General features: G+C 39.3%; 1 protein-coding gene and 1 pseudogene across 3 annotated transcripts in view; both read left to right on the top strand.

Moving 5' to 3' along the window:
- Window positions 1–25,529, top strand: part of DGKH (diacylglycerol kinase eta) — a 199,297-nt gene that overhangs the window by 78,377 nt on the left and 95,391 nt on the right. For all 3 annotated transcript variants that reach the window (XM_073212570.1, XM_073212571.1, XM_073212573.1), the window contains exon 4: window positions 981–1,061. In XM_073212570.1, the coding sequence (XP_073068671.1) occupies window positions 981–1,061 (81 nt within the window). The remainder of the gene's footprint in view (window positions 1–980; window positions 1,062–25,529) is intronic.
- Window positions 23,996–25,096, top strand: LOC108383408 (eukaryotic translation initiation factor 5 pseudogene; annotated as a pseudogene).

Below are 25,529 nucleotides of genomic sequence, written 5' to 3' on the forward strand. Positions count from 1 at the left end.
TGTTTTCTGCTGGAGAAATTATCTATGACCTTTCACAGCATTTTGTAGTATCTCTTCTCTTCTGCTTTTAATTGTCTATATTACATTCAAATTATTTGTGCCTATTCCATCTCCTGTGCTAGATTATAAGTTTTTTCTAGTCAGGGAACAAGTCTTTTGCTCAGATTGCTTGGATTCACGTGGACTTGTGTAACCCTCTGGAGATCTTGGGGTATGGTGGAAGCTATCAGAGAAAGGGCCTCCTTATCTGCAGTTTTAGGGGTGCACTGTTACATCTGCTTTGCTGCGAGAACATTGAGTGAGTGTGGACAATGACCAAATGACTAAAAGTGGGAAGGATATATAGTGAATTAGAATTTCCTAATCTCTAAATTGTACATTTTTAAAGATTCCATTTTTAGGGAGTTTTTGCCACTGAAACTTTTTTTATTAAAACCACTTTTAAGAGTACAAAATAAGCATCATCTTGTATTTGCAGAGCACATTCATCATCTCCTTTGAACACATTTATAGATGAGGAAAATGAGGTTCAGGAAGTTCAGGAACTCACCTTGATTTGAGCCAGAACTAGTTTTTCTCATTTCTCACTTAGCAAATGTGGGGACAGTGTGTTGCCTCTGCCTTTCTGCAGAATTGTTAGGAGTTCAGAGATACTGTTCTGTGTGTGTGAGTATGTGTGTCATACACTTAGTAGGTTCTCCATAAATGATGCTTCTGGAAAGCACAGAGCATTTTGCATTGGAACACTGTGCCACGGGGTTCCTTAAAGTCCAAAAGTTTGGATTCATGGGTTAGTTGCACTTTGTGGTTTTCCTCACTCTTCCTAAGAAGAAAAAGTATCACTAAGTTAACTTTTTCTTCATTTTCTATTTCTAAACACTGACATAGATTCATAGTCATGACCTGATAGTAAAAAATGTTATTGGGGAGCACTGAGTTAGGTTTTAATTTAATGTGTTTATGCTCTTTTTCATTAACAGTCTCTGATATTTGATGAAGTCGACCTCTCAGATGCCAGTGTGGCTGAAGCAAGCACAAAAAATGCTAACAACAGCTTCACGGTACGGCGATACTCTGCTAACTCCTTATTCAGAACTTTTAGAAAAACCTTTCCTGAGCATGTGCAGAAAGCCCTCTCCAGTTACTAACCGTGTGTCACCTTCTAGGTGTTGGAGTTCTTAACTGACACAATGAACTTGATAAGTACATTCATGATTGTTTGGGTCAGTGAATCAATGTATTAAATCTTTGTTTTAGAGAATATTTACATATTTTTCCTTCTTAGACCTTTTAATTTTAGTGCTATGAATTTTTCACTTTTTTAAAGTTTAAAACTTGAGCTAATACCATGGTTCTTGAATATCCCAGAAGCTAGTTTTTTGCCTTCAGTTATAAAAATAACGTTTTTCTCCTCTTATCTACTTTTACTTTATTACTGTAGTTTAGACAGTTGCTGTAGTTCAGGCCTTCATTTCTTCTCACTTAGGTAATTCATTTGGTAGCTACTTAAGAGGTATCCTCTGTTCCAGTTAATTCCTTTGCACTAGCAAATCACATTGCTTAAAAGGTCTCACTGGCTTGCCATTGCCTATCAAATTAATCTGCAACTGCATATTCAAGTCTTGTAAAATGGCATGTCTGAGCGTTTCAGTGTTGCTGGTGATTATTTGTCCTGGCACACCCACCCCAGCAGCCCACTATTTCTGTCTGTAGCTGTGCTTTTCCCATTCCGTCTAACTCCCAGGACTCTTCCTATGTCTGTAGCTGTTGAAATTCTACCAGTTCCTGAGAGCTTATCTCATACCGATTTTTTTCTACTTTTTTCATTCAAAAACATATGAGTTGAGTACTCACTGTGTGCCAGGCACTTGTGCTTAACCACAAGAGATTCAGAGATGAATGTATATATATATATATCACTTAACTGAAGATATTCAGAGTCTAGTCCAGTAAAGTCCATTGGGGGTACTTTCTGTCACTACATACGTATTCGTTAGGTCCCCTAAAATACATTGCTCTGGCTTTGTTTGCATCCCCACCCACACTCCCAGTGCCTGCTCCTGGAGGCCACCACTACTGACAGTAGTGGTTATGTTCCTCACCCAAGCATGCCAGGGCATGGCAGACAGATGGACACAGATGGAGGTACGCACCGGTAGGCGTGCGGGTGAGGGAGGAAGCAAGTGAATTCAGATTTAGTTTTATTAATTTATGGGCATGTGGGATAATTCCCCTCTCCCCAGGGAGAGTAGTTTGAGGAGAGGAGAGCCAGGAATAAAATTCTGGGAAAATGTTGAAATTTAAAGTTTGACCAATAAAGACTGAGAAGAGAGCATGCTGAAATGTAGAGGGAGCATCAAGAGGCAATGATGTCATGAAAAGCCAGTAGAAGAGAGTTTCAAGACAGAAGTTGTTAAACATCAAGTGCTGCAGGGAGGTCAGGTCCAAGAAGAATGAAAAGCATTTGTTGAATTACTTAGCTTGGAGGTTAGTTGGTTACATGGATGTGAATAGTTCAGGGGAGGGTGGGCAGGCATTCAGGGGCACTGCAAATGTGAAGTGGAAAGGCGGAGCAGCCAGCGTAGGTGACGTTTTCTAAAAGCGTGGCTGTTGCAAGGAGAGCCGGTATAGTCAGAAGAATGTTCAGGTAGGCAGAGGGTTTTGGTTTTGTTGTGGTTGTTCTTTTGTTTTGTTTTTAAAATGGGTTTTGAGTCTGTATGAAGAGAGGAAAGAATTGTTAGAATCATAAGTTGAAGCTTCGGGAGAGGGGATAATTGGTGGAGCATGGTTGTAGGTAAGCTTAGGGGCTTGGGACCCAGAGCACAGGGAGGAGATAAGCTCTGACGAGGAGAAGGAACGTGTATGGGCGGGCGGATCATATACTTCAAACCCAAGTACTGTACTGATGTTTTCTCAGTGAAATTAAAGACAAGATCATCTGCTATGAGTGAGAACTTAGGTTTGGAGGAGCTCCTGTAGAAAATGAGAAATGAAATGAAACAGGGACCTATAGAAGATTACAAGGTAGTAGTGTCTTCCAAAGATTGGAGGCCAGGTTTAGTAATGTTCTCTTTTCCAATGCCTACAGCATTTTCTTTACGATAGGGGTAGAGAACAACTAAAGTGATCCAGGGTTGATGGTTATAGGGCAGGGCATACTGGATTGTGAATGTTTGAGGGATCCATAACTCATCCATCTTCTCCCTTTAGGTTCTCAGTTTTTGAGAATGTAACACAAGGAATAAGGGGCAGCTTTACTCACAGCTGAATGGGACCCAACAACCACTAAATACAGAACTTCTGATAAACTGTTGCAGGCCTAAAGCCAAAATGCTGCTTATTCCTCCTTCCTCTCAAGTGAAGATCGGGTAGGGTGACTAGTCAGATGAACCACATGCCCTCCCTGGGGAGTAAGCAATAATCCTTCACTCCATGGAGACCTGCAGGGGAGGGGAATAAGGGTTTCCCCTCAACAGGGATCTGGAGTTTAGTCTGAAAGAGGGTTCCAAAATTTAGGTGAAGGATGGAATAATTTCAGGTAGACAAGGTCTAGGATGTGGTGTGAAAACTGAAAAATTTGGGGAATGGTTATTCAAATCCTCTGTACAGCTCTTTCTTAAACCTCCAACTGTATGCAGTCTCCTCTATTGTACCTTTCTTCTAGAACTAACTGTATTCTGCCTTCTGTTTAGTTAGGTACTTAATATTTATTATAACCTCCTCGAAGACAGGGACTCTGCCCTATATTTTACCTCATAGTACATTATCCATAAGTATTTGCTGATTTTAATTAATAAAGGTGAAAGTTTATGTAGGCATGAGAAGACATTTTGTTGAAATAAGTTCAAGAAATTTCTTCACTCCAGTAAATATTGTTTCTGAGGTTTGTTGGACTAGAAATGTAGAGGCTAAAATGTTAGGCAGATTGCTTAGAGTTTTACAGCAAATCAGTCTTTCCAGGGAATAAAATGGAATAGAACTTTTCTAGGGTATAAGCTTTCCAAGGTATAAAATGAAAGTTTTCAACCAGTAATTAACAATCCTCCCTATCTTTAAATATTTAAATTTCCCACCTGCCTGGATTACAGTGACTGCTACTGATGCTGCTCTTTTGGCTACTTCATGTCAAAGGTGAATGGCCCGGTGTAGTAGTGGTACAGCTGAGGAATCCAGGAACAGCTAAGTTCTGCTTTGCTGCAGCCACTCCTTCACTCCAGGGAATTTCTAAGGTTGATATATTGACATGGGACAATAGTCCAAGGAAAACTGATAATTAGTAAACAGAAAGTGAAAAGGCTGTGCTTTGCCCCCAAACCCACTACCAGACTCTCCAGTACAGTGGATTCTAGAATGAAGTTCTAGAGAGCAGGGCAGAAGCTGGCTAAACCTGGGCAGTTACTGAGTAATATTCTGTTGATGATGAGCGGGTGGCTAGGACTGGCTGAGCTTCTAGGGGAGAGGACGTAAACACCACTGAGTAGAGTCAAGAGGATTTGCGGACATGGTTAAGCCCTACCTGCATGATCATTACTTTTCCTTTCTTGCACAGTCCTTTGCCACCATCTCTGAAGATAATGATTGTCTTATTTTTGTGGTTGTCTAAATCACCTCATGTATTCATTTTCTTTTGTTACCTAACAAAGTACGACAAACAGTGACTTAAAACAATGCCCATTTATTATCGCACAGTTTCTGTTGGTCTCACAGAATAGCTGGGCTCCTCTCTTCCAGGTCTCAGTTTGAAATAAACAGATATAATAAACTAAAAATACACACACGCACATGTATTTTTTAATTACCTTCAATCAGGCTAATTTTTACCATGGTTACGGTTTTACATATGTCTTCTACAACAGGCAGCAAGGACAGCAGAACCCACTAACACTGGAAGCATTTCCTGTGACGTTAGGTGTCAGTGATGCGATCAGAGAATGGAAAAGAACGATTCCTGAGAACTGTGTTGGCATTCTATAAGCCTTTAAGATAATGTTTATCATTCATTTATTTGTAGTTTTAAGTTCTACCTTGGCATTGTCCATGACTGTGGAATTTATAATGCATTTTTCATTTTGTCATTCACTTTTTAACTGTTCATTTTTTTTATTACATTTTTATTGATACGATGTTCTGGAGTTTTATTTTCTCCTTAACATTTTTTTTTTTAGTTTTACTTTTACTTTAGCATTTTATCTTTACCACGCCTCTGTTCTGTATGTGCGTGTGTTCTTCTATTAGACTGGAGGGGAGAATTGGTTTCCCCTTGGTCAGACTGGTGCTCCCCTGGAAGGGATCCCGGGCCTCCTGATGTCCAATCCAGGGTTCTTCCATTGGATTAAAATTCTTTATATATCACATAATATTCCTTCTGTCTGGATAGTCTGGATAGTCTTTGCCTGTTCTCTTTGTGTGTTTCTCACTGATCATGATAGGCATATCCCCTGCTTTTTTTTTATTTCTCCAATTACGGAGCTTAGACTGTGAAGTCAGACAGCTGGGTTTGGGTCCTGGTGGCCTTGGATAAATTAGTTAATCCCAATCCTAATTTGTAATTCAGGATAACAACGCCACCTGCCTCACAGGGTTATGAGGATGAAGTGAAATGTGGTAACGCACTGCATTTCCTAGCACAGTGGTGAGCACATACAGTTTAATAAATGTCAGTGGCTGTTACCATGCACTTATCATCCCTGTATTCCCTTCACAAGTGATAGTATGTTGCCAACTCCTGAAAGTTTGGGAGTTTTGTAGGAGGTTGTGGATGAACATTATCTTGAGAAAACATTCCATCCCGTCCCTCTTTCAGGGATACAGTGAAGATTTATTTCCACTTTTGTCTCATATTAATAAGGGTTACTGGGAAAAGCAACCATTCTGTAATGAATGAAAACACATTGTTCCTTGTTAGGCAAATATTATTTGCCAAAGTGAGCTTTTTAGTGATTTGAAAGTCATCATAATCATGTGGTCTATGTTAGGCTTTTGGAGTGTGCTGTTGCAATCACTGTTTTTTTCTTTAAATTTTAATGAAGATTAGGTTAAACCTTAAGAAAATGAGTCATCATTTTTACAGAAATTATTGAATTGACATTAAAACTTCTATGGAAGCTTATAAAGAACGCCCCCCTCTTTTTAACTGGAAAGAAATACAGAGGTAATTAATTTGGTTTATTTGGCCACTCTTAAAAATTTTTAGTCAGTGATCTACAAGTGTGTTTGAAATGCCATGGTTACTGCACATCCATGCTGGTTTACTTGGTTTTATGAAGTGCAGATACCATGTGAGAGCACTTATTTTTAGTACTAATTGAGCACTGGAACGAAGTCGTTTTAGTTCAGGGGTCACTTGCCATAGCAGACATGACTGAAGCTGATTAGTATTAGATTGTGCATTCTTAAAAAGTATGCATAAAACAAACCAGTAAAGAGAACATACTGTTATGGCACATAAAATGCTGGAAATTATGCATTCAGAGTACAGTTGAAATGACCAGGCTGTGTTTTAATAGGAGGGGAAAAATGTTAAGAATTTGTTTCTTTAATGTTTGCTTTCTGTTTATTTTCTCCTTAGCTTCCTTTCCATTAATATAATTCAGTTCATCTCTCTTAAGAGAGAGAACACATCCTTTGAACCTAAGAGAGTGTCAGTTTACTTTTGTCCATTAATATCTCAATCTTTAGTTACAAAGGAAGTAAAGAAAAATTATTTCCTTTACATATCATTTTTTAACACACATCACAAAACAGGTATTTAATCACCAAAATAAATAATCACTTAAATAAGTTCTCAACCTTTTTTGATAATATTGCTTTTAACCACTGTGTATCTCTCCTAAATGCTTTATATCTGATGACCCATTCGGTTCTGTAGATTAATCCCATAAGGTTTTAACCCTATAAGGAGCATACTATTATGCTCCCCATTTTATAAATGAGAAACTTGAGACAGAGAAGATAATATCTAATGCATATAAATAGCTAGAATCTGAACTCACCTCTGGCCTCAGTCTGTAGTCTTCACCCTCTGCTCTCCTGCCTCTTTATTTGGACTTGTAAAGAAAGATGGTTCAGGTCGTGTTCCTCTAATGGATTTGTATGTCACAGCTCAGTTGTTTTTTTTCCCTCCAAGTCAATCCTAGAGTCTTGTGTTGGGTCACCAGATATATAGCAAGCACTTTCTGGTCATATTACAAATTTAGAATACTACATTTTATTTTGGATGCTATATTTTAAACAAATGTTGATAAAGAGCTCACGTGTAAGGTAACCAATATTATAAAAAGGTCTGGGAATTATGAGGATTGACTGCCATTAAGGGGCACGTTTTAATTTAAAGCTTTGGGAAAATGTGACATGTCTTTTTCATATTGGAGGGATTAGCATGTATAAAAGGCAGTAGGTGGGTTTTGTGTAGTGCGGTGTACAGGACAAAGACCTGTGGTTGAATGCATAGAGGGATAATTTCAGCTTTATGTAAAAAAGAGCTTTCTAACCTGAGTCATCTGATAGAACAGGCAGGCCTCTTGTAAGGTAATAGCTCTGCCCATTATTAGAAATCTCCCTAGTCATCTCTTCCCTGTGAACAGAAAGAGGCCTTCAAGAAGAGAGTTCTCAGAGCAGACTCAGGTTCCGAGTGCTGAAATGAATTTCTCAAGGTTGGATGGCTAACAGCTCTGCACAGGCTAGTGCAGAATTCAGGGTTCTCAGCTTGTGGGGTTTGTTGGGATAGGCAAGGAGGAGTGGGTTTAGCGATTGCTAGGCACTGTGCTGGACACTACACATGCTGTCGCGTTGTACCTCACAGCAAGAGCTATGTGGCCGTCCTTCAGGAATGCTGTTGGAGAGACCTTTGCATGGTGTGTGTATTGGGAGAGGGTGAGGAGAGATGGTGGAGACAAAATTCCTTTGCAGGCACAAGAGCTGTCTTCTTTACCACTGCATCCCCAGGGCTGGCCCGGGGCCTGGCACAGAGGAGAAAGGCCAGAAGTATTTGTTGAATGAATGAAGGAATGTGTCTTGCTGAATGAATGAGTGATATTTGTGAACTCCTGTTTTTCTTTGGGAGAAAAATGTCATTTCAAGTTTAGCTTAGAAAACATGGTTTCCTAATTCTCCCCCATGATGCTGTATTTTAATAAACCCATAGATACTTGTATTCTTGTTGAAGTCTTTACATTGTGACTAAGACTATTTTTATACCAACAATAAGTCTTACAAACCTGATTCTTGCCTATGATTAATTGTTGCAGTGGTCGCACATAATTACTAGGTGCCTGATAATGGCAAACCTCATATGTCTTATGTCTATGTTGATTAAATGATCTTACAGTGCTCTGAAATGATACCACATTAGTACAATTTAAGTGCTTATTGTTTTACCTTTTAAAATTGACTTATACTTAGTTTAGATGTATTTATACTATGAAAGCTGACAGTTTTAAAGTTAAGTCTGGTATTTGTATTCCTTTTTTATGTAACATAGATATAAGGCTTTTGGAAATAAAATATCATTGTTTCTGTGGGTGTATCATGTTTATCTCTTCATTTAGTGATGTTGCATTGCATCTTTTCTGAATGCATAACCCAGAGGAAGATTTCTTAAAGCCATTGTGAGCATCATCAGACTGAACTCCTAGAAGGCAAGAAACCATTGGTCCTTTGCTGCTGGACTAAAATCATGGGTTGGAGATAAGGTATGGGTGGAAGCACTGTGCCTTTGTTTCCACCTTCATTAGTACCTTTCTGTCAACATTTCAAGTAGATTTCCGAATGTCTTCATCTTCACTAGAAGCCTTCGCTAAATCGTTCAAATGGACTTTGTAAAGTCAGTCAAGAACCAGTGAGCATGTCCTTAGTATCGTGGAAACTGCAGCTCTGAGAACCTGGGCTTGCTGGCGTCATCAGCCTGTGGATGTCCTGGCATGTGGATCAGTTGTATCAGGTGGTCTGTCCTGGTGTGCACAGACACCACCAAGCCCCTATAATTATGACTTTAATATCCATAACTATTATTTTTAATTTAATTAGGTTTAGTTCAATCTGGTCATTCCTAGTGAATCCTTACTACCTCACCAGTGAGGAGGTTTATGTAGAACAACATACCCACTGATGATGAGCAGATGCTTCTTGCCACACAATATCAGGTCTTGTGGTGGTCATTAGACTAATTACCTTTAATGGAAGAGAGAAGATTAGCAGTTTTGATCACCCTTTGCATTGAGATAGGTCTCAGGTAGGAATTTAATTTCCAACCAAAAAGTGGTCAAAAGATTTTCATTTTTAGTTCACTAGTTTCTACCTTAAACATTTCTGTAGTCTATGGATCCAGTTTAAACTTTGCCAAGACCAAATCACAGTGCTTGAAGGCAAAGTCACGTTGGTACTTACAGGAGATCAAGTACACGCTAGTCAGCAACAGACACGTGGAGTCAGCAGCAATCTCCCTGTTGCTGTTAGGCAGGGTGAGTGCCACCCAGTTGGAGTTGTGCTGCTGTTGTGGAAGTTCTGTTGGTCCTCACATGATGAGACTTGCTGGTCGCACATCTTAAGGCTTTTGGACAGTCCTGGTGCTCAGGCTGTGCTGGCTGATCAGAGTTTATAAAGGCTCAGACAAACTGTCCAGGATACTTTCAGGTGCACCTGGTAAGCTCCCCTTATGGAGCTCAAGGCAGAAGTTGATCTCTGAATCTTAGGAAAAAATCAGATTAGTAGCAGGAAGCTCTTGAACAGAGCCAACATCTTAGAGTAGAAAGTGTGGCCATATGATAACCTGACCCTTGACATCAGAACTTAATTAATCCCCTTCCAGCAACATTGAGTGATGTCTGCCATTGATCCAGGCATGGCCTAATGACACTGTCTGTCTGGATCAGCTGGTGAGAGTCCTTGTCCTTGCAAAGGGGATGCTTTACCCACTTCACTAATGCTTTGTAACACTCTAGCACAGCGCTATTTAGTAGACTGACAGTGGGTAGTTACTAGGGTAATAACCAGAAGTCTCATAGGCCTGCATAATATATAAAGTGGGAAGAGTCACAGTGTATTCTATGTGTTGTATGTATGTCTGTTCTGTGTATCTCATGTTTATAAGGGATGAGCATTTGGCCTCTGTGGTCTGCTTTCTGCACAAACCCTGGCAATTTTCTTTTCAGAAGTCTGTGAATAAGGGATGGTAGCAAGAATTAATTTTTCATAGTTGTCTAACAGTATTATTAGAGCTGCCCTATTTGTTAGGCTCATAATATGAGAAAAGCTGTCAGGACAAAGCTGCCAGTCCTCTTTTGGTGACCCTCTGTAAGAACTCAGAGTGGTTCTGTACAGGTAAAGTCTTGTTGACGGGCACTCGCTTCAGGTTGTATGTGCCTTTGCAGGATGGCTGGAAGCATGCCCATCAGGAAGGACTGTTGTGACTGTATGCAAAGTGACTTCTGAGAAACCGCTAAACAATTTTAACATGAGGTTTAACACAATATGATCCAGATACACACTTTACAGGGTGGATTGTGAAGAAAGTTTTTGCATGTCTTTAGATTTATCAATGTTGCCCATGTCATCAGAATTAGGAGCAGTAGTGAAATGTACTGTTTATTTGTGCAAAGTCATATGTACAAGGATGTTTATTGCACATTGTAGTAGCAAAGGATTGGAAACAGTCCATATATGCAAGTTAGAGACTGGTTGGAATTGAATTATGAAGTGTCTCACACAGTAGAATGTTATGCAACCATGAAAAAGAATTTTTGTCTATAACAATACTCACTGAACTCCAAGTTTTTTCTTCAGTGGGAAAAGTGAGATGTGAAACAGTGTGCATGTGTAAGATGTTACTCTCTGTGTTTGTGTGTGCGTACATGTATTTAAATCTCAGAATGCCGTGTATTTGTTGTATATGCAGAGAATATGGAGAGATACACAGAAGCTGACAAATATTGGCCTTTGAAGGAAACCTGGTTAGCTGGGGGTGGGCTTGGGAGGAAGACATTTCATTCTAATGAAGTCTTTTCACTCTAAATATATTTTGAACGTTTTTTTAATCACAAATGCTTATTATTAAAAAAGAATTGTAAGTGCTGCACAGGAACCCTTTTTGGTGGCTTCCTATCAGATAGATGCATTTGACAAAACTGATGAATTTAGCAGGAAGCCCAAGTTGAACACTGGTGTAGTGTCCAAGGAAACCACAATAAAAGTATTTATCAGACCACCTATAATAGCAGAAAAGGAGAGATGGATGAGAGATCTTGGGGGTAAAGACTGGAGAGCTGTGTCCAAAGGGAAGAGAGAAGGAAGAGGAGGAAATTGGAGTAGAGTTGTTGAATTTGGGAGGATTGGCATATAAATGCTGCCTGTAGCTAAGGGTAGAAAATGAGAATACAGGCAGGTTTGTGGGGAGTGAAAAGAAGACATTGTGAATTAAAACTGATGGGTAAGATGACCTAGTGATGTTTTGTAGGAAATGGAATGATATGCTTTAAAAACTATTAAAACAACATGAAGTACTCTTTTGGTATTATTTTCATGGCTCTTTTAAAGCATCTATCATATTCAGATATCTTCTCTGTTCCTTAAGTATGATTACAGTGTAATAGAAAATTTAGGTTTTAGAAATCTGTAGTTTTCTGGTGACCAGTACAAACAAGATAATTATTTTGTTTTGATACTTCCCATTACATACATGTTCTGTACAAAGCAATTTATGGTTTCAAAGCAGAAGAGCTTGTGCCAAGGGAATGAGGCTAATGCATTGTTGCAATCTCTGGTACAGTCTGAAAATCTTAAATGAATGTGAAACTTTTAATGTATCCATTAACTAATAATACTCACTGCTAATTTACAGTGGAAGTATATGTGACAGCCTTCATAAATTATTTCTGCAATCACTGTGATCCTTTTTATTACAATTAATACTAAAAACAAACATCCCTCTCAGATTCCCAGGTACAATGTAATACCTCAAATATAATGCTGTATATGATTATATATCTTATCAGTATTTTGTTCTACAGGTGCCTGGCTTGCAAAGCCCTATCTATGTTAGTAAACTAAGTTGTTATTCATAGTATTATCTTACCAGCAGCTCTTCTTGCTCATCTTTAAGGATTGTACAAGTGTGTACAGGACTGAGATATAACTGTGGAATGGCCCTGAGTATTTTTAAGAGGAAAAAAAAGAAGCCATACATGCAGCCTTTTCTGTCTGTTCTTCTAGAATAATGTCAGTAAATTCTTTGCCATTCCTTTGTTCTCTAGTAGATGGCCTAGGAAGACAGAATTTAGTTGCATAACCTACATGTACTTTGTAACTTGGACAGGTTACAAACCTTTCTGAGCCTTGGATTTCTCAAATGTAAAATGGATTGCTACTTTTTGAGTTGTGGGGATGAAATAAGATATCTAATATAATGTAATGTAATCTAATATTGTATAACTTAGTGCACACAGATTCTAGCCTGTTATAATTACTCTATAAGTGCTTTAAGTGGTAATTCTTGGTAGTTTGAACTCGTAAGCTGATTTTCATTCCAAACGTGAAACCTGCAGTCATCTGAACTGCTCCCTTGTTGTCACTCCTCACAACCAGATAGTCGCCAATTCCTATTAATTCTTCATCTATGAAAACTATTAAATCCTTTTCATCTCTATTCAGATCTCTCAAACCTTCATGGAAAGCTCTTGCATGGCAGCCCCACTGCCACCCTGACCTCAGGTCTTGCAATACCTTTCCCACGGTTTAATAAGAGTTGTCTCTGACCACTGAGCTGACACTCTACACAGCTGCCAGAATCATCTTTTCAAAAACAAATGATTAGTGTCTTTTCCCTGCTTAAAGCCATTTAGTAGTAAAGATGAAATCCGTATTCCTTAGCATGATTAAAGGTTTTTCAAGATTACTTCTCTTCACACTCTGGCATCTCTTTGTTCTTCACCCTGTTACTATCATCACACTACTTAAAATACCCAGTCCTTACCTTAACCTTTCTTCATCTGTGTGTTTGTGTGTCCCTTAGGTTGTGCTATCCCTGCCTTAAGTTGCAAATTCCCCTTCTTTGGACTCCCTCCCTACAGACATACACTCAGAACCGTACTCACCCTTCCATCCTTGAGTTTCTCCCCCACAGAGCGTTTGTGGAGGCTTTGGTCTTGGTTAGCTGCCCACTGTGCTCTGGGTGCACCCTGGGTGCTGAGACCATACATAAGGGTCCAGATCTTGAAGGATCATGTACACCAACCTCAGTGTTTTGGAAGATGATGGGAACCTAATGTGTTGTAATTAGGTTTACTTATCTATGTTGCCCATGTACTGCCAGCCTCGGGAGTGAAAGGACTAGGCATTTCATCTCTCTCCTCAGGGCTGCAACATGGCTTAGCATAAAATAGGCACTCTTTACGTTTTGTAATGAATGAGTAAATAATTTAATGGATGGATTCAAATTGAGAGTGTAAGTTTAAAATTCTGACAATAGGTAACCTTCAGCACTTTGCTCATAATGTTATAACTCAATCTAACCCTTCATATTTACTCATCATATACTTTGTGCTAGGATTATGTTTGCCTTTTAGAACACAGTTGTGAACCAGTTCAAGAGCTGGGTGGAGTCAGAAAAGAATCAGATGTTAATATGTGAGTGGGGCAAATGCCATAAAGGTAAGAAGAGCACATTGTGATGGAGAATGAAAGTGGAGACCTCCATAGATACGTTGCCAGGGAAGTTAGTAAACTCTGGTTTTCAAACTTCTGGGCGTTGAACTCCAGCGGAGCCTACACACTTGCCAAACACTAATCAAACTACATAGAATCATGCAGCTGATTTGTGTAGCCTGCCTTTCAGTTTTGAATTGTTTGCCTCTGGTAGTTGTGAAATATGGCTCCTCTGTACTGATATTAATTGATTTTGGTCTACCCTTAGAGTGCTGATTAATAATTTTTAACTTTTTTTAAAACCAATTTTGGTAAACCAAGTATATTTTTAGTAATGAGATATAGTTAAAGCTATTTTTATAAAGCTAAATGAAGTTATAGCTTAGTTATTTGAAAATTATTACTAAGGAAATATTTTATATTGCTACTCTGAAACTTTCTATATCTTAACCCTTTTGTTTTGTATTGACATATGCTTTGATAACAGTTGATTTTTTAGCCAAAAATACCAAATCATAGCTCAGTGGGGTTCACTTTCAGCATGGTTCAGTGGCCCATACAGGCAGCTGAGAACAGACCCTGCTTCTCTGGTCTAACAGGGAAAAGTGGTTGTGATGTTTTTTTTTTAATGTCTTAAACATTAATCTGTTTATTCTCATAGTATAAATTTCTAAAAGTAGTTTCTTCACAGTCTTGTTTCCCCTACCATCAGTTCTTTTTTTTAATTAAGATATTATTGATATACACTCTTATGAAGGTTTCACATGAAAAAACAATGTGGTTACTACATTTACTCATATTATCAAGTCCCCACCCACACCCCAATGCAGTCACTGTCCATCAGTGTAGTAAGATGCCACAGATCCACTAAGTGCCTTCTCTCTGTGCTACACTGTTCTCCCCGTGATCCACCACACCATGTGTACTAAACACAATGCCCCTCAATCCCCTTCTCCCTCCCTACCCATCTGCCCTCCCACACCCCTCCCTTTTGGTAACCACTAGTTCCTTCTTGGAGTCTGTGAATCTGCTGCTGTTTTGTTCCTTCAGTTTTGCTTCGTTGTTATACTCCACAAATGAGGGAAATCATTTGGCACTTGTCTTTCTCCGCCTGGCTTATTTCACTGAGCATAATATCCTCCAGCTCCATCCATGTTGTTGCAAATGGTAACATTTGTTTTCTTCTTATGGCTGAATAGTATTCCATTGTGTATATGTACCACCTCTTCTTTATCCATTCATCTCCTGATGGACATTTAAGTTGCTTCCATATCTTGGCCATTGTAAGTAGTGCTGCAATAAACATAGGGATGCATATGTCTTTTTGAGTCTGAGAAGTTGTATTCTTAGGGCAAATTCCAAGGAGTGGGATTCCTGGGTCAAATGATATTTCTATTTTTATTTTTTTGACAAACCTCCTTATTGCTTTCCACAATGGTTGAACTAGCATACATTCCCACCAGCAGTGTAGGAGGGTTCCCCTTTCTCTGCATCCTTGCCAGCATTTGTTGTTCTTAGTCTTATCGATGTTGGCCATCCTTACTGGTGTGAGGTGATATCTCATTGTGGTTTTAATTTGCATTTCCCTGATGATTAGTGATGTGGAGCATCTTTTCATGTGTCTATTGGCCATTTGAATTTCTTCTTTGGAGAATTGTCTCTTCATATCCTTTTTGGGTGTTGAGGCATGTGAGTTCTTTATACATTTTGGATGTTAACCCCTTGTCAGATATGTCTTTTACAAGTACATTCTCCTATACTGTAGGATGCCTTTTTGTTCTGTTGATGGTGTCCTTTGCTGTATAGAAGCTTTTTAGTTTGATGTGGTCCCATGTGTTCATTTTTGCTTTTGTATCCCTTGCTCGAGGACATTCATTCAGGAAGAAGTTGCTCATGTTTATATTCAGGAGATTTTTACCTATGTTGTCTTCTAAGAGTTTTATGGTTTTATGACTTACATTCGTGTCTTTGATCCATTTTGAGTTTACTTTTGTATATGGGGTTAGACAGTAATCCAGTTTCATTCTCTTACATGTAGCTACCCAATTTTGCCAACACCAGTTGTTGAAGAGGATGTCATTTCCACGTTGTATGTCTATAGCTCCTTTATCATATATTAATTGACCATATATGGTTGGTTTTATCTGGGCTCTAAAGTGGTTGTGATTTGAAGCCAGAAGATCTGACTACATTCTCATTCTTCTACTTACCAAGTGGGCAATTTTAAACAAGTTACATTTCTTTTTACCTATCATATGGGCCAGTTATATGGAAAATTAAATGAGATAACATGTGACCATATAGACAGCAAAACACTTTGAAAATGTATGATGATACAGGAGTAATCATTCTGCTTATTTATCAACAGAGCCCTTAAGTGTCCTATTTAATGGACTTGTTTATTAATTTCTTTAAAGAAATGTTGGTTGTACCCATGGATACTAATTGAAATTATGAATATAGTAAGAAAGTAGATTACAAGTGTCATTGATTTACCAGTTCAGTATTACAATATCAAAAGTTATAATTATGTAGTATATTTATGTTGTGGGTATGGTAGGCTGGATAGTGAAGCCCAAGATGTTTATGTTCTAATCCCTGGAACCTGTGAATGTTACTTTATGTAGCAAAGGGGACTTTGTGATTGTGATGATGTTATGGATCCTGAGATTATCCTGGATTATTGGAGTGAGCTCAGTGTAATCACAGAGGTTCACAAAAGAGGAAGGCAAGCAGAATCAGAGTCAGGGAAGATGGGACCATGGAAGCAGAAGGTTACAATGATACAAAGAAGGGACCATGAGTCAGGAATGCAGGCAGCCCCTAGAAGATAAAAAAGCAAGGAAATAGATTCTCCCCTCCAGCCTCCAGAAGGAATGCATCCCTTTACACCCTTTGATTTTACACTTCTGACCGCCACTACTCTCTAAGGGAATAATTTGTTACAGTAGCACTAGGAAACTGATACAATAGGGATTGACTAAACCTTAATAATTATAGTTTGCTGGAGTTCTAAGAGACTTTTAATACTGATATGGGTCCAGACTTTCTTTATGAGACAGCATTCTTCAAAGAAACAGTAGTTTATTATTATACATGGAATTCATCTATATAAATGATACAATAGGATACCCCAAAAAGTAACACTGACATTCTTTCTTGGTAGACTCCCTGAGGCCTCTGCCATGTCTCTTTTGCAGGGAGAGCAGGGCAAGGGAGCAAAGCCTACCCAGGGACTGTCTTTACCTTCTGTGGTTTCACTATATCCTTCCACCTTTGGTTCTGTGGTGAACCAGAGGCTTCTAGGAAGTTACCATTACTTCATAGCAAAACCTTAAAGACAAGATAGTCCCAGACAGATGTTAAATAGACTGCTTTTTTTATAGTTTTGTGTAAACTATTCTAAGAGTATATAAGTTATGTAATATTGAATTTAGTTGCTCATTTGAAAAATGTTTGTATTCTGCCATTTTACATGTCTCTGTTTTATTGTGTTCATATTTTATTAAATGCTTTTCAATAAAAGTTTAGCCTTAGAGTATTTTGGATTTTTAAATATAAAAACTAAGGGGGAAAATGTGCTTTCATGAGATCCTTTGGAAATACTGTGTGTATAGTAAGAAGATTGATACTGATAGCATTGAAATCTGTGTTTCTTTTTTTGTGGAAGTATCAGAATTTATATTTTATTTATATTTGATACCCTCAGGCAATAAAAAAATTCAACATTAGGTTATAGAGGAAAATCAGAATGACACTGAAAATGACATTGTTATGAAGCCTTGATTCCTTAGTCAAAAAGTAGGTTTTATGACCAAGTGACCTAATCTTAAGCAGAGTCACCGAAGCTCAAGAATTGGTCAAGTAAGATTTTCATGGCGGTCTTCAGCTCCGTCCATCCCACTCAATCTCAACTAATACAGAAATCTTACTTTATTAGCTTTGTAAACGTTTTGGAGCACTTGAGGAGGAAAACATTACTCACCTAACCTGAGTTTGATACAGCACAGGGAGGAAGAATGTCAGACCCAGTCCTGGTAGGTGTGGCCTGCAAGCTGAGTTCAGGTCCAGGGGTTGAAGAGGGTCTGTATGCATAAAAGGAGGCTAAAACAGCCAGATCCCTCACCTTCTTAGATCCTTGAAGAGCTTTGCTTAGGGGTTCTCAAGTGCTTGGGTACATTATTTTTTAGCTGTTAAAAATTTCAAATATGTACAAACTCAGGATAACCATTGTGAACCCCCACATTTCCACTGTCCAACTCCTACTATTTAGATGTTTGCCACACTTGCTTCGTCTGCTCTCTTTTCCTTATTTTATCTGAAGTATTTTAAAGTAAATCTTTCCCATTATTGTACTTGACCCCTCCTTCTTCAGTAGGCATCCCTAAAAATATGGCTGCTAGGTTTGAACTCTTTCTCTTATCCATCTTTTTTTCAAACAAGCCTGGATGTGCAGAAGCTGCAAAAGAGAAAGATTTACTGAATTGGCCATAGTTACTCAGTTCAGTATTTCAGTGAAGGAATCATCCTTTTTTTTTTTTTTTTTTGCTATCACAGTATTGTTACCTTTTTTTTTAATTCCTTGTATAAGAAGTGTATGGACTAATTGTAGACAACTCAATTTAGCTTCTGTGTTTTTTCTTTTTAGTGTATTTTAACAAAATTAACTCCATACTTAATTTACATAGATGATTGAAGAATCGAGTCATGTGTTCCTGTAGGTAAGAAGACAGACATGCTTTTGGCAGAAAGGCTCTGCTCTCATCCAGAGGTTTTTTCCCTCGTTAAAGTTAGTAGATTTCTCAGAACAATTGTTCTATATATTTAAAAACTCCATTAGAATTTTTTCATAATTGCAATTTTTAGTGGAATCTTGTCAAAATGTTTTATATATATGCTACAGAATTCTGTCATTTATGTCAATGTATAGGTAATTACTTGATTCATAGTTTGATTTTTGAAATAAATATTATATCCACAGATGATATATAACTTCTTAGATGGGAAAATAAGCAGCACTAGGACAGACTTCCTCATGCTCATGACTAATGCCTCCCTTTTTATTTTGAGAGCCTGTGGGGATGTTTGATTTTTCCTAGTCTATATTACAGGAATGCCTGCTAAGATCAGTAAGTTGTTATTCAGCTAAAATGACTCATCGGTTAGAGAGAGGATCAGTCAGCCAAAACCAAAAGGGAGGAATGACTTTCACAGTCCTCTTTGACTCTCAGTGGACAGTGTGTATTTGTGTTTGTGTATAAATCAAAACATGGTTCTAGACATCTGAAGAGATTTTTATATCATTTTAGATTTTAGAAAGGAAACACCTAAGACTTTATTAGTTTAGCCACCAAGTAATATGATGTACGGTCATATTTACATATTGTGCTGCCTGCAATGCAGCATTTCTTTATAAATCCCAGCTGTAGAGAATAATGAGATTCTTGCATGTATATATATTACCTGTCAACCTCAGTCTGACCTTTAGTCCAGTATATCTAAGTTATTTTACATCCGTTTAGATACTGTGAAGTTTGTGTTTCAAGATCTCATGGAACTACTCTCTTTCTTTATAAGCACTTGGTGCAGATGCCACAGTGTTTACAGCCGGAAGGCAGATGTTTATGGTCTTGCATCAGGATGATAATGTCTCCTCGTCATCTAAATTTCTGTTACTTTATTGATTTAAATTTTACTGTGTGTTGAAAATACCTGCGACATATTCTTGGTCTTCGTGCCAGAAATACATTTGTTTGACATTATACTTTTCCTAGTCTTCTATTAAAATCAAACACCCTGGGGGGAAAATATGCATTAAACTCTTATTGTCTATTAACATCTCAGAAAAAATTACTTTTTAGGTCAGTAGTTTTCATTTTAGAAAACAGATGGGGCTTGAAGCAACTGGTTAAGAAAATAGGAAAGTTCTGACCCCAGAAGGCACAGGAGTCAGAGAGTCTCTGCAGGACTTGCAGACCCAAATGCCTCTGGGGGGCCCCTTGGTAATGAACATGTATGAGGTGACCAACTGAAGAAATAGGTTTAGGCTGCATGCACTGTGATAAGCAAAGTTAAGTGCCTGTCTGACGGGATGGATTTTAAGTTGCTGCTGTGATCGCTGTCTGACAGCACAGCGCTCAAGTGCTCAAACAGAACGGCCCAACAAAAACATCCGAAGGCATTGTTTTGTACCCTCCATGATCCCGTGGGGTGCTGTAGGTGGTGGGCTATTGCAGACTGGTTCTCCCCACCCCCACGAAGGAGTGCGAGTAGCGGCAGATGAGGACAGTGGAGCTCATTTGGGAGCAGCAGGGTGCAGAAAAGGGAGATAGGGAACCATAAAGATTAAGAGCACTTTCCCTACATTATTTAGACCAGATCTTGCCTTGACTGATGGGAAAGTTAGGTGCTTCTACCACTCTTCGTGGTTGATAAACAGGGATGTGCATCAGAATCACCTGTAATCATACTACAGATTACATCTGAAACTATCCACACCTTTCCCCCAAGTAAGATTTTGATGCACCTAGTCTGGTTTGGAGCATGGTTAGATGTTCTGGAAAAACTCTTGGGTTGGTTCAGGTGTGCACACACAGTTGCGGACCTGTGCTCTTGGATGGCGCAGTTCCTAGTTTACTCTATGAAATCTGTACTCTCAAAATAGTTACTTAAGATGCATGATATATTGCAGCTTGGCACATTCAAGTTGCCAAAGTGAATTATTTCATTCCATAACAGAATACTGAAAAAAAAGCAACATACGTGATTGAAGAGTTGGATATATTTTATGAGGAAGGATGGAAGAGGTATATAAGACTGAGCAGTTGGCAGCTTCTGTCTGGTACAGCAAACCTAGTATGAAAAGGATTTATACCTGAATCATCTTGACAAAAGACAGATTATATCCCCCTAGTTATAAAAAATACAGACACTAAAAACCTGTTATAGCACAATTAAGCTTTCTGTTTGTTCTGTTCCCAAGAAAGGCTTCTCACTGCAAGTGAATTTTTAGTTCATTCAGGGCGGTTCAGGAATAATCACTGAAGATATAAGTACTGCAATTGGGCAGATGTGATCAGTTTGCTGCAAAGAATGTTAGGTTAGAAATAAGAATTTCCTAACAAAAAAAAGTTGTTGGACATTTAAAGTTACCACAAAAGGTTGCAGAGTTTCCTTCATTGCACAATCAAAAATGTGAGTTACAAGTAACCCTCTGTCTTGAATAATTAGGAGCAATACCTACTAGGGATAGCGCTCTGAACTCCTTCAGTGCTGCAAGGGGTTAACCTTGCTAAGCCTTTTGCCGGCTTATATTCCTGCTGTGGGTAAGGGTAGACGCAGTGCAATTAAAGTGGGACAATTTTTACCTAATTTGTTTGTTGCTATTTTCATAATCTTCTAAGGAGTAGGTCATCATCATTCTTCCTATTTTGGTGGTTTGCTGATCAGGGACTGTTTTGTTGGCAAAACTGCCTCCATTTTTTACTTAAGCTCATGTTACTTGTGGTTGTGAACTGCACTTCCTCAAGAAATACATACATTATAGAAGAAACCTGTAAATGTGTACATAAGTTCTGTCAGTGCTAAGAGGAGTTGTGATGCTGGTGTTTACTGAGCTTGGCTTCTGGAGCAGATGCTGCACTGGGTGCTCTAGCTGGGCCGTCTCACCCATCCTCACCACTCTGCCCGGCCCTAAGGGACTGCTGTCCTTGTGCAGCAGATTGGAGACTGAGGTTCCCGAGGCTCAGACAGCAGGGGAAACACATTCACAGCCACACGAGTAGCAAAGGCTGCTGCTGGTATTCATTCTGAGAGGGTCTGACTCCAGAGTTTAGGCCCTGAATCCCTCTGCTGTTGCATTAGTGATTTCCAGCTGGGAATTTGCAGATTAGCAATGCCCTGTAATTCAGGGCATGTAATTCTTTGTAGAAATTTTTATCACTTTTTAAGTTCTAACAGTACAGTGGGAAACAATGAAATACCTTTGGAACCCTGGTTCTCTGACTTGGCTGCACTTTTGAATCACCTAGGAGTTAAAACTGGTGACTGGGTCCCACTCTGACCTGTTCTGAGTTAATTGGTTTGGAGTGTTGCCTGAAAATTGGGATTTTTAAAAATCTTCCCCGTGATTCAAATGTGCAGCAAAGTTTGAGAACTACTTTGGAATAATCCAGTGTGAGGTTCAATGCTAATTCCCCATCCCTCTGTTAGTAAAAAAATTAAATTATGTTATTGCAGAAGTACTATGTATTGACTTTAGAAACTACAGACAAACCAAAAAATTAAAATGATCTGTAATCTCTTCACCGAAAGGTGACCAGTATGGTATTTCTTTTTTTCCCTGAGCATGTTTAGTTTTTAACATCTTAACTATAATGTTACTCTTATATAGAATGTTGTATATTTAATAGCAGATTGTCTTATATTTGTTTCTTGTATTTACATGATTTACCCTACCCAGTTGTGAAATTCCTGATTCTTATACGTACACACTAGTGTTCTTGGGTTAACACTTATAGGCCAGTAATCCTCAGAAAGTGGAGCGGTAACTCCATTAACAGAGATTTGTATGTCATCCCCAGCAGCATTTAGGAAATTACCTCAGATGTCTCTCCTTGGCACTCCATCTCATACAGCACTTTTTCAGATAAGCACTCCTTGGATTACTTCCTTGTCTCCCTTCTAGGATATTAAGGCAAAGCCCATTTGGTTTGACTCCCTGGGCTCTGGCACGCAGTACATGCTCAGTAAATGCCGGGGTGGATGACAGACAGATGTGTTCCAGGATCTGAGGTGGGAGTGGTGGTTATAACTTGTAAAAAAGTAATTACCGAAGTAAGTTCAGATGTTCTTGAATGAATGAATACTTGGGGACTGTGGGTTAGTGGCAAGAGAGGGGAAGGGGGTGTTGAGAGAAGTACAGGAGCTAGGAGACACCTTAGGATAGATGCACTGCAGCTCCTTCAAGAAAGGGACCAAGTCTGCTAGTTCCAGAAACTTCCTGGCTGTGGCCCCCAGCAGGCTCAGCCGGTCTTCCGCCTCCCCTCCCCTCCTCTTTCCTTCCATCTCCCCACCCTACTCACTGTCATAATAAAAAGGCTGAGTCTGATACACGTTCAGAGTAAGAACCCAGGAATTCTCAGTTCACTGCTCCCCAGATATTTTCCTAATAAAGATTTGGATCAGAAACTACTGTAGTGTGATGAAAACCTGACTCGTGACTGGCACATTCTTATGTACAAAGGCTGAGGATGAGAAAGGATTTAATTGAAAGGTGGGGAGGGGACTCAGAGCACTGGGGACCTGGTAAGAGGTAACCCCAGAAGGGAAGGGGCCACTCTGGGAGATGTTAGATTTGCTTGGTGAGCCAGCCTTGTGTTTAGTTAGGCCCAGACAACTCTGGCTGCTCGCTGAGCTGGTTTTAGCTGTGAACACAAAGCCAGACATCTCTGCATTGCATGATTTAGGAAAGATTATCTTTTCCATACCGACTTCTTATAATTTAAGATTATAATCAGTAGATGAAATCACAAGGGCTGTAAATCAAAATAATTTATGATTTCTTGGTTTTTGAAAACGTCTCATTTTAAGAATGAGTTATAACCTTTACTTGCTTATCATTGTCCATTTTTAAGCACATTTTATGAAAAAGGAGAAATTGCAAATGTGTATTTTACTTCATCAGCATACAAGGTGCATGCATGATTTATGTTGTTGAAATCCTTTAGAATTGAGGCATTTATGTAGTTCCAAAGGCCACAAGAAAAATTAGAAGCTATGTATCCTTTTCTCTCCCTTTAAAAAAAATTCACAATGACTTTTAAAATATATAAAAGCATAAACAATAGTTAAAACCATCAGACATCCTGCTTTACGTAGAATTCACAAAAAAACACAGTTGAAGAATAAAATAGCGCCCAGGCCGGCGGAGGTGGGGGCCGTGCACAAGGTGGGGCTGCTGCGTTCGGCTCTGCCCGGCTGCTCCCCCCTGGCCCCCTGCCGCGGACGTCTGGAAAGCCTCACCGTGCTGAGCCTGGGAGCTCCGCGCCCCGACTGGGTATCTGGTCAGCCTTTTAAGCCCTAGAGGACCCGACTCTGTGCTCTGGGGACAGGAGCGAAGAGCTGTGGAGCAGCCATTGGTACTTGTACTGGGAAAACATAGCATACAAGCAAGAAGCTGACAGCCTGAGTGGCGAAAATGTTTTTCATGTCAGAGACCGAGAACTCTTGCAGTTATGTCAAACCTTTTCCAGATAGAAGATAGCAAAAAGTTGCAATCGAAGATCTTTTCATCTCATTGATAAAGCCACTAATAAGCCAGTGTCACCACAGTGCGTCTGACCAGTTCTATCGCTACAAGATGCCTTGTCTGATTGCCAAGGTTGTGGGCAAAGAAAATGGAATTAAGACAGTTCTAGTCAACGTGGTTGATGTTGCAAAGGCACTTAATCAGCCTCCAGTGTATACAAGACCTGCTGGATGGATTCATTAAAAATTTGTTCTCTGACCTGAGTGAGAATCCTGAAGCAAACAGTAGGTACTTCTTGTTAAAGCTTGTGGCTATGGAGTAGGCTGCACCCACATCATAAACTCTAAACATTCATTCTCAAAAACCTACCTGAGAATAGTGATAGTGGTGCAAGAAAGAAAGAAAAGGAAGAGAAAAATAAAGGGCAAAGACAAGGAAAACGGTTCCCTGTCCAGCAGTGAGAGACCACCACGACCACCAGCAGCAGCAGGTGAAGTCAGCTCTCTTCCGCCTGCTGTGGGAGAAGAGGAGGGGGACCGGGGTGGGGGAGGACACAGCTGAAGAAGCCCAGAGGTGCAGAATGGGTGACATCAGTGACCAGACAAAGGTGACACTCAGCGATTTGGAGAAGACTGTTGAAGAGTGGGCCAATAACCTGTTTTGTTTTTGTAAATAAAAGGAAAAGACAGTATTATTGACTCATCTGACAAATTGTTGCTGAAGCAGAAAGGCTAGATGTAAAGGCCTTGGGCCCTCTTGTTTGACAGAAGTTCTTTTTAGTAAGATTAGAGAACAAATTAAAAAATGCAGGCTCCATGTCCGGCGATTTTGTCACAACAACCAAAAACCTCGGTGGTGTTTTCTGCACGGTTTGGAGCGTGTGGAAGCAGGGCGCCAAGGGCAGTGCATCCCCAGGAGTGCACATGTCTTGAAGGAGAGTATGATGCAGACCTTCCAGGAGAGGTCATCATCACTGGTCAGAAAAGGCCTCGAAGAAATACGTCTAGGAAGAACCTGCCTAGGAGGTTCGTGTCACAGCAAAACCATTTATATAATGGTTGAAGGAGGCAGAGGAGGAGCCCTCTGGTGGGGAAGATGATGAAGATGAGAATATTGAGGTGGTCTATCGAAGGCTGCTAGTGTACCAAAAGTTGAAACTGTGAAGTCAGACAAGGATGACAGCATTGATACTGATGCCATTTAAAGGGGTGGGTGCAGCCCAGCTGCACAGTGTAATGCTGCACATCTTTTTGCATCAGCCAGAAATGCAACATGTATGTGCAAAAGCTAAAATGGCTTATCATCATGCTACACTTCCTACTACAAATGCATGGCTGTGAGGGGTCTGTAACTAAGCCCAACAAGACATCTAGGAATCCATACACATATCAGTAAGCAGAAGTAGTTTGCTTATTTATAGCATATTTCTTTTTGAAAAATCATTGGTGGACACATTTGGATCACATTTATATGGTTATGAAAATAAAGATTTGATTTTGGTCATTTTTCAAATAATAAAATAGCAAGCATGATTTATTTATTGAATAATACTTGTCTCACTATAAGATCATAATGAAAGAGAGGAAATCCTTAGAGTTACATCATATAGCAAAAAAATAAAAAAATAAAATGGTAGAGGTGATAT

Source organism: Manis javanica, chromosome 9 (assembly GCF_040802235.1).
Source record: "Manis javanica isolate MJ-LG chromosome 9, MJ_LKY, whole genome shotgun sequence".
Classification (NCBI taxonomy): Eukaryota; Metazoa; Chordata; class Mammalia; order Pholidota; family Manidae; genus Manis; species Manis javanica.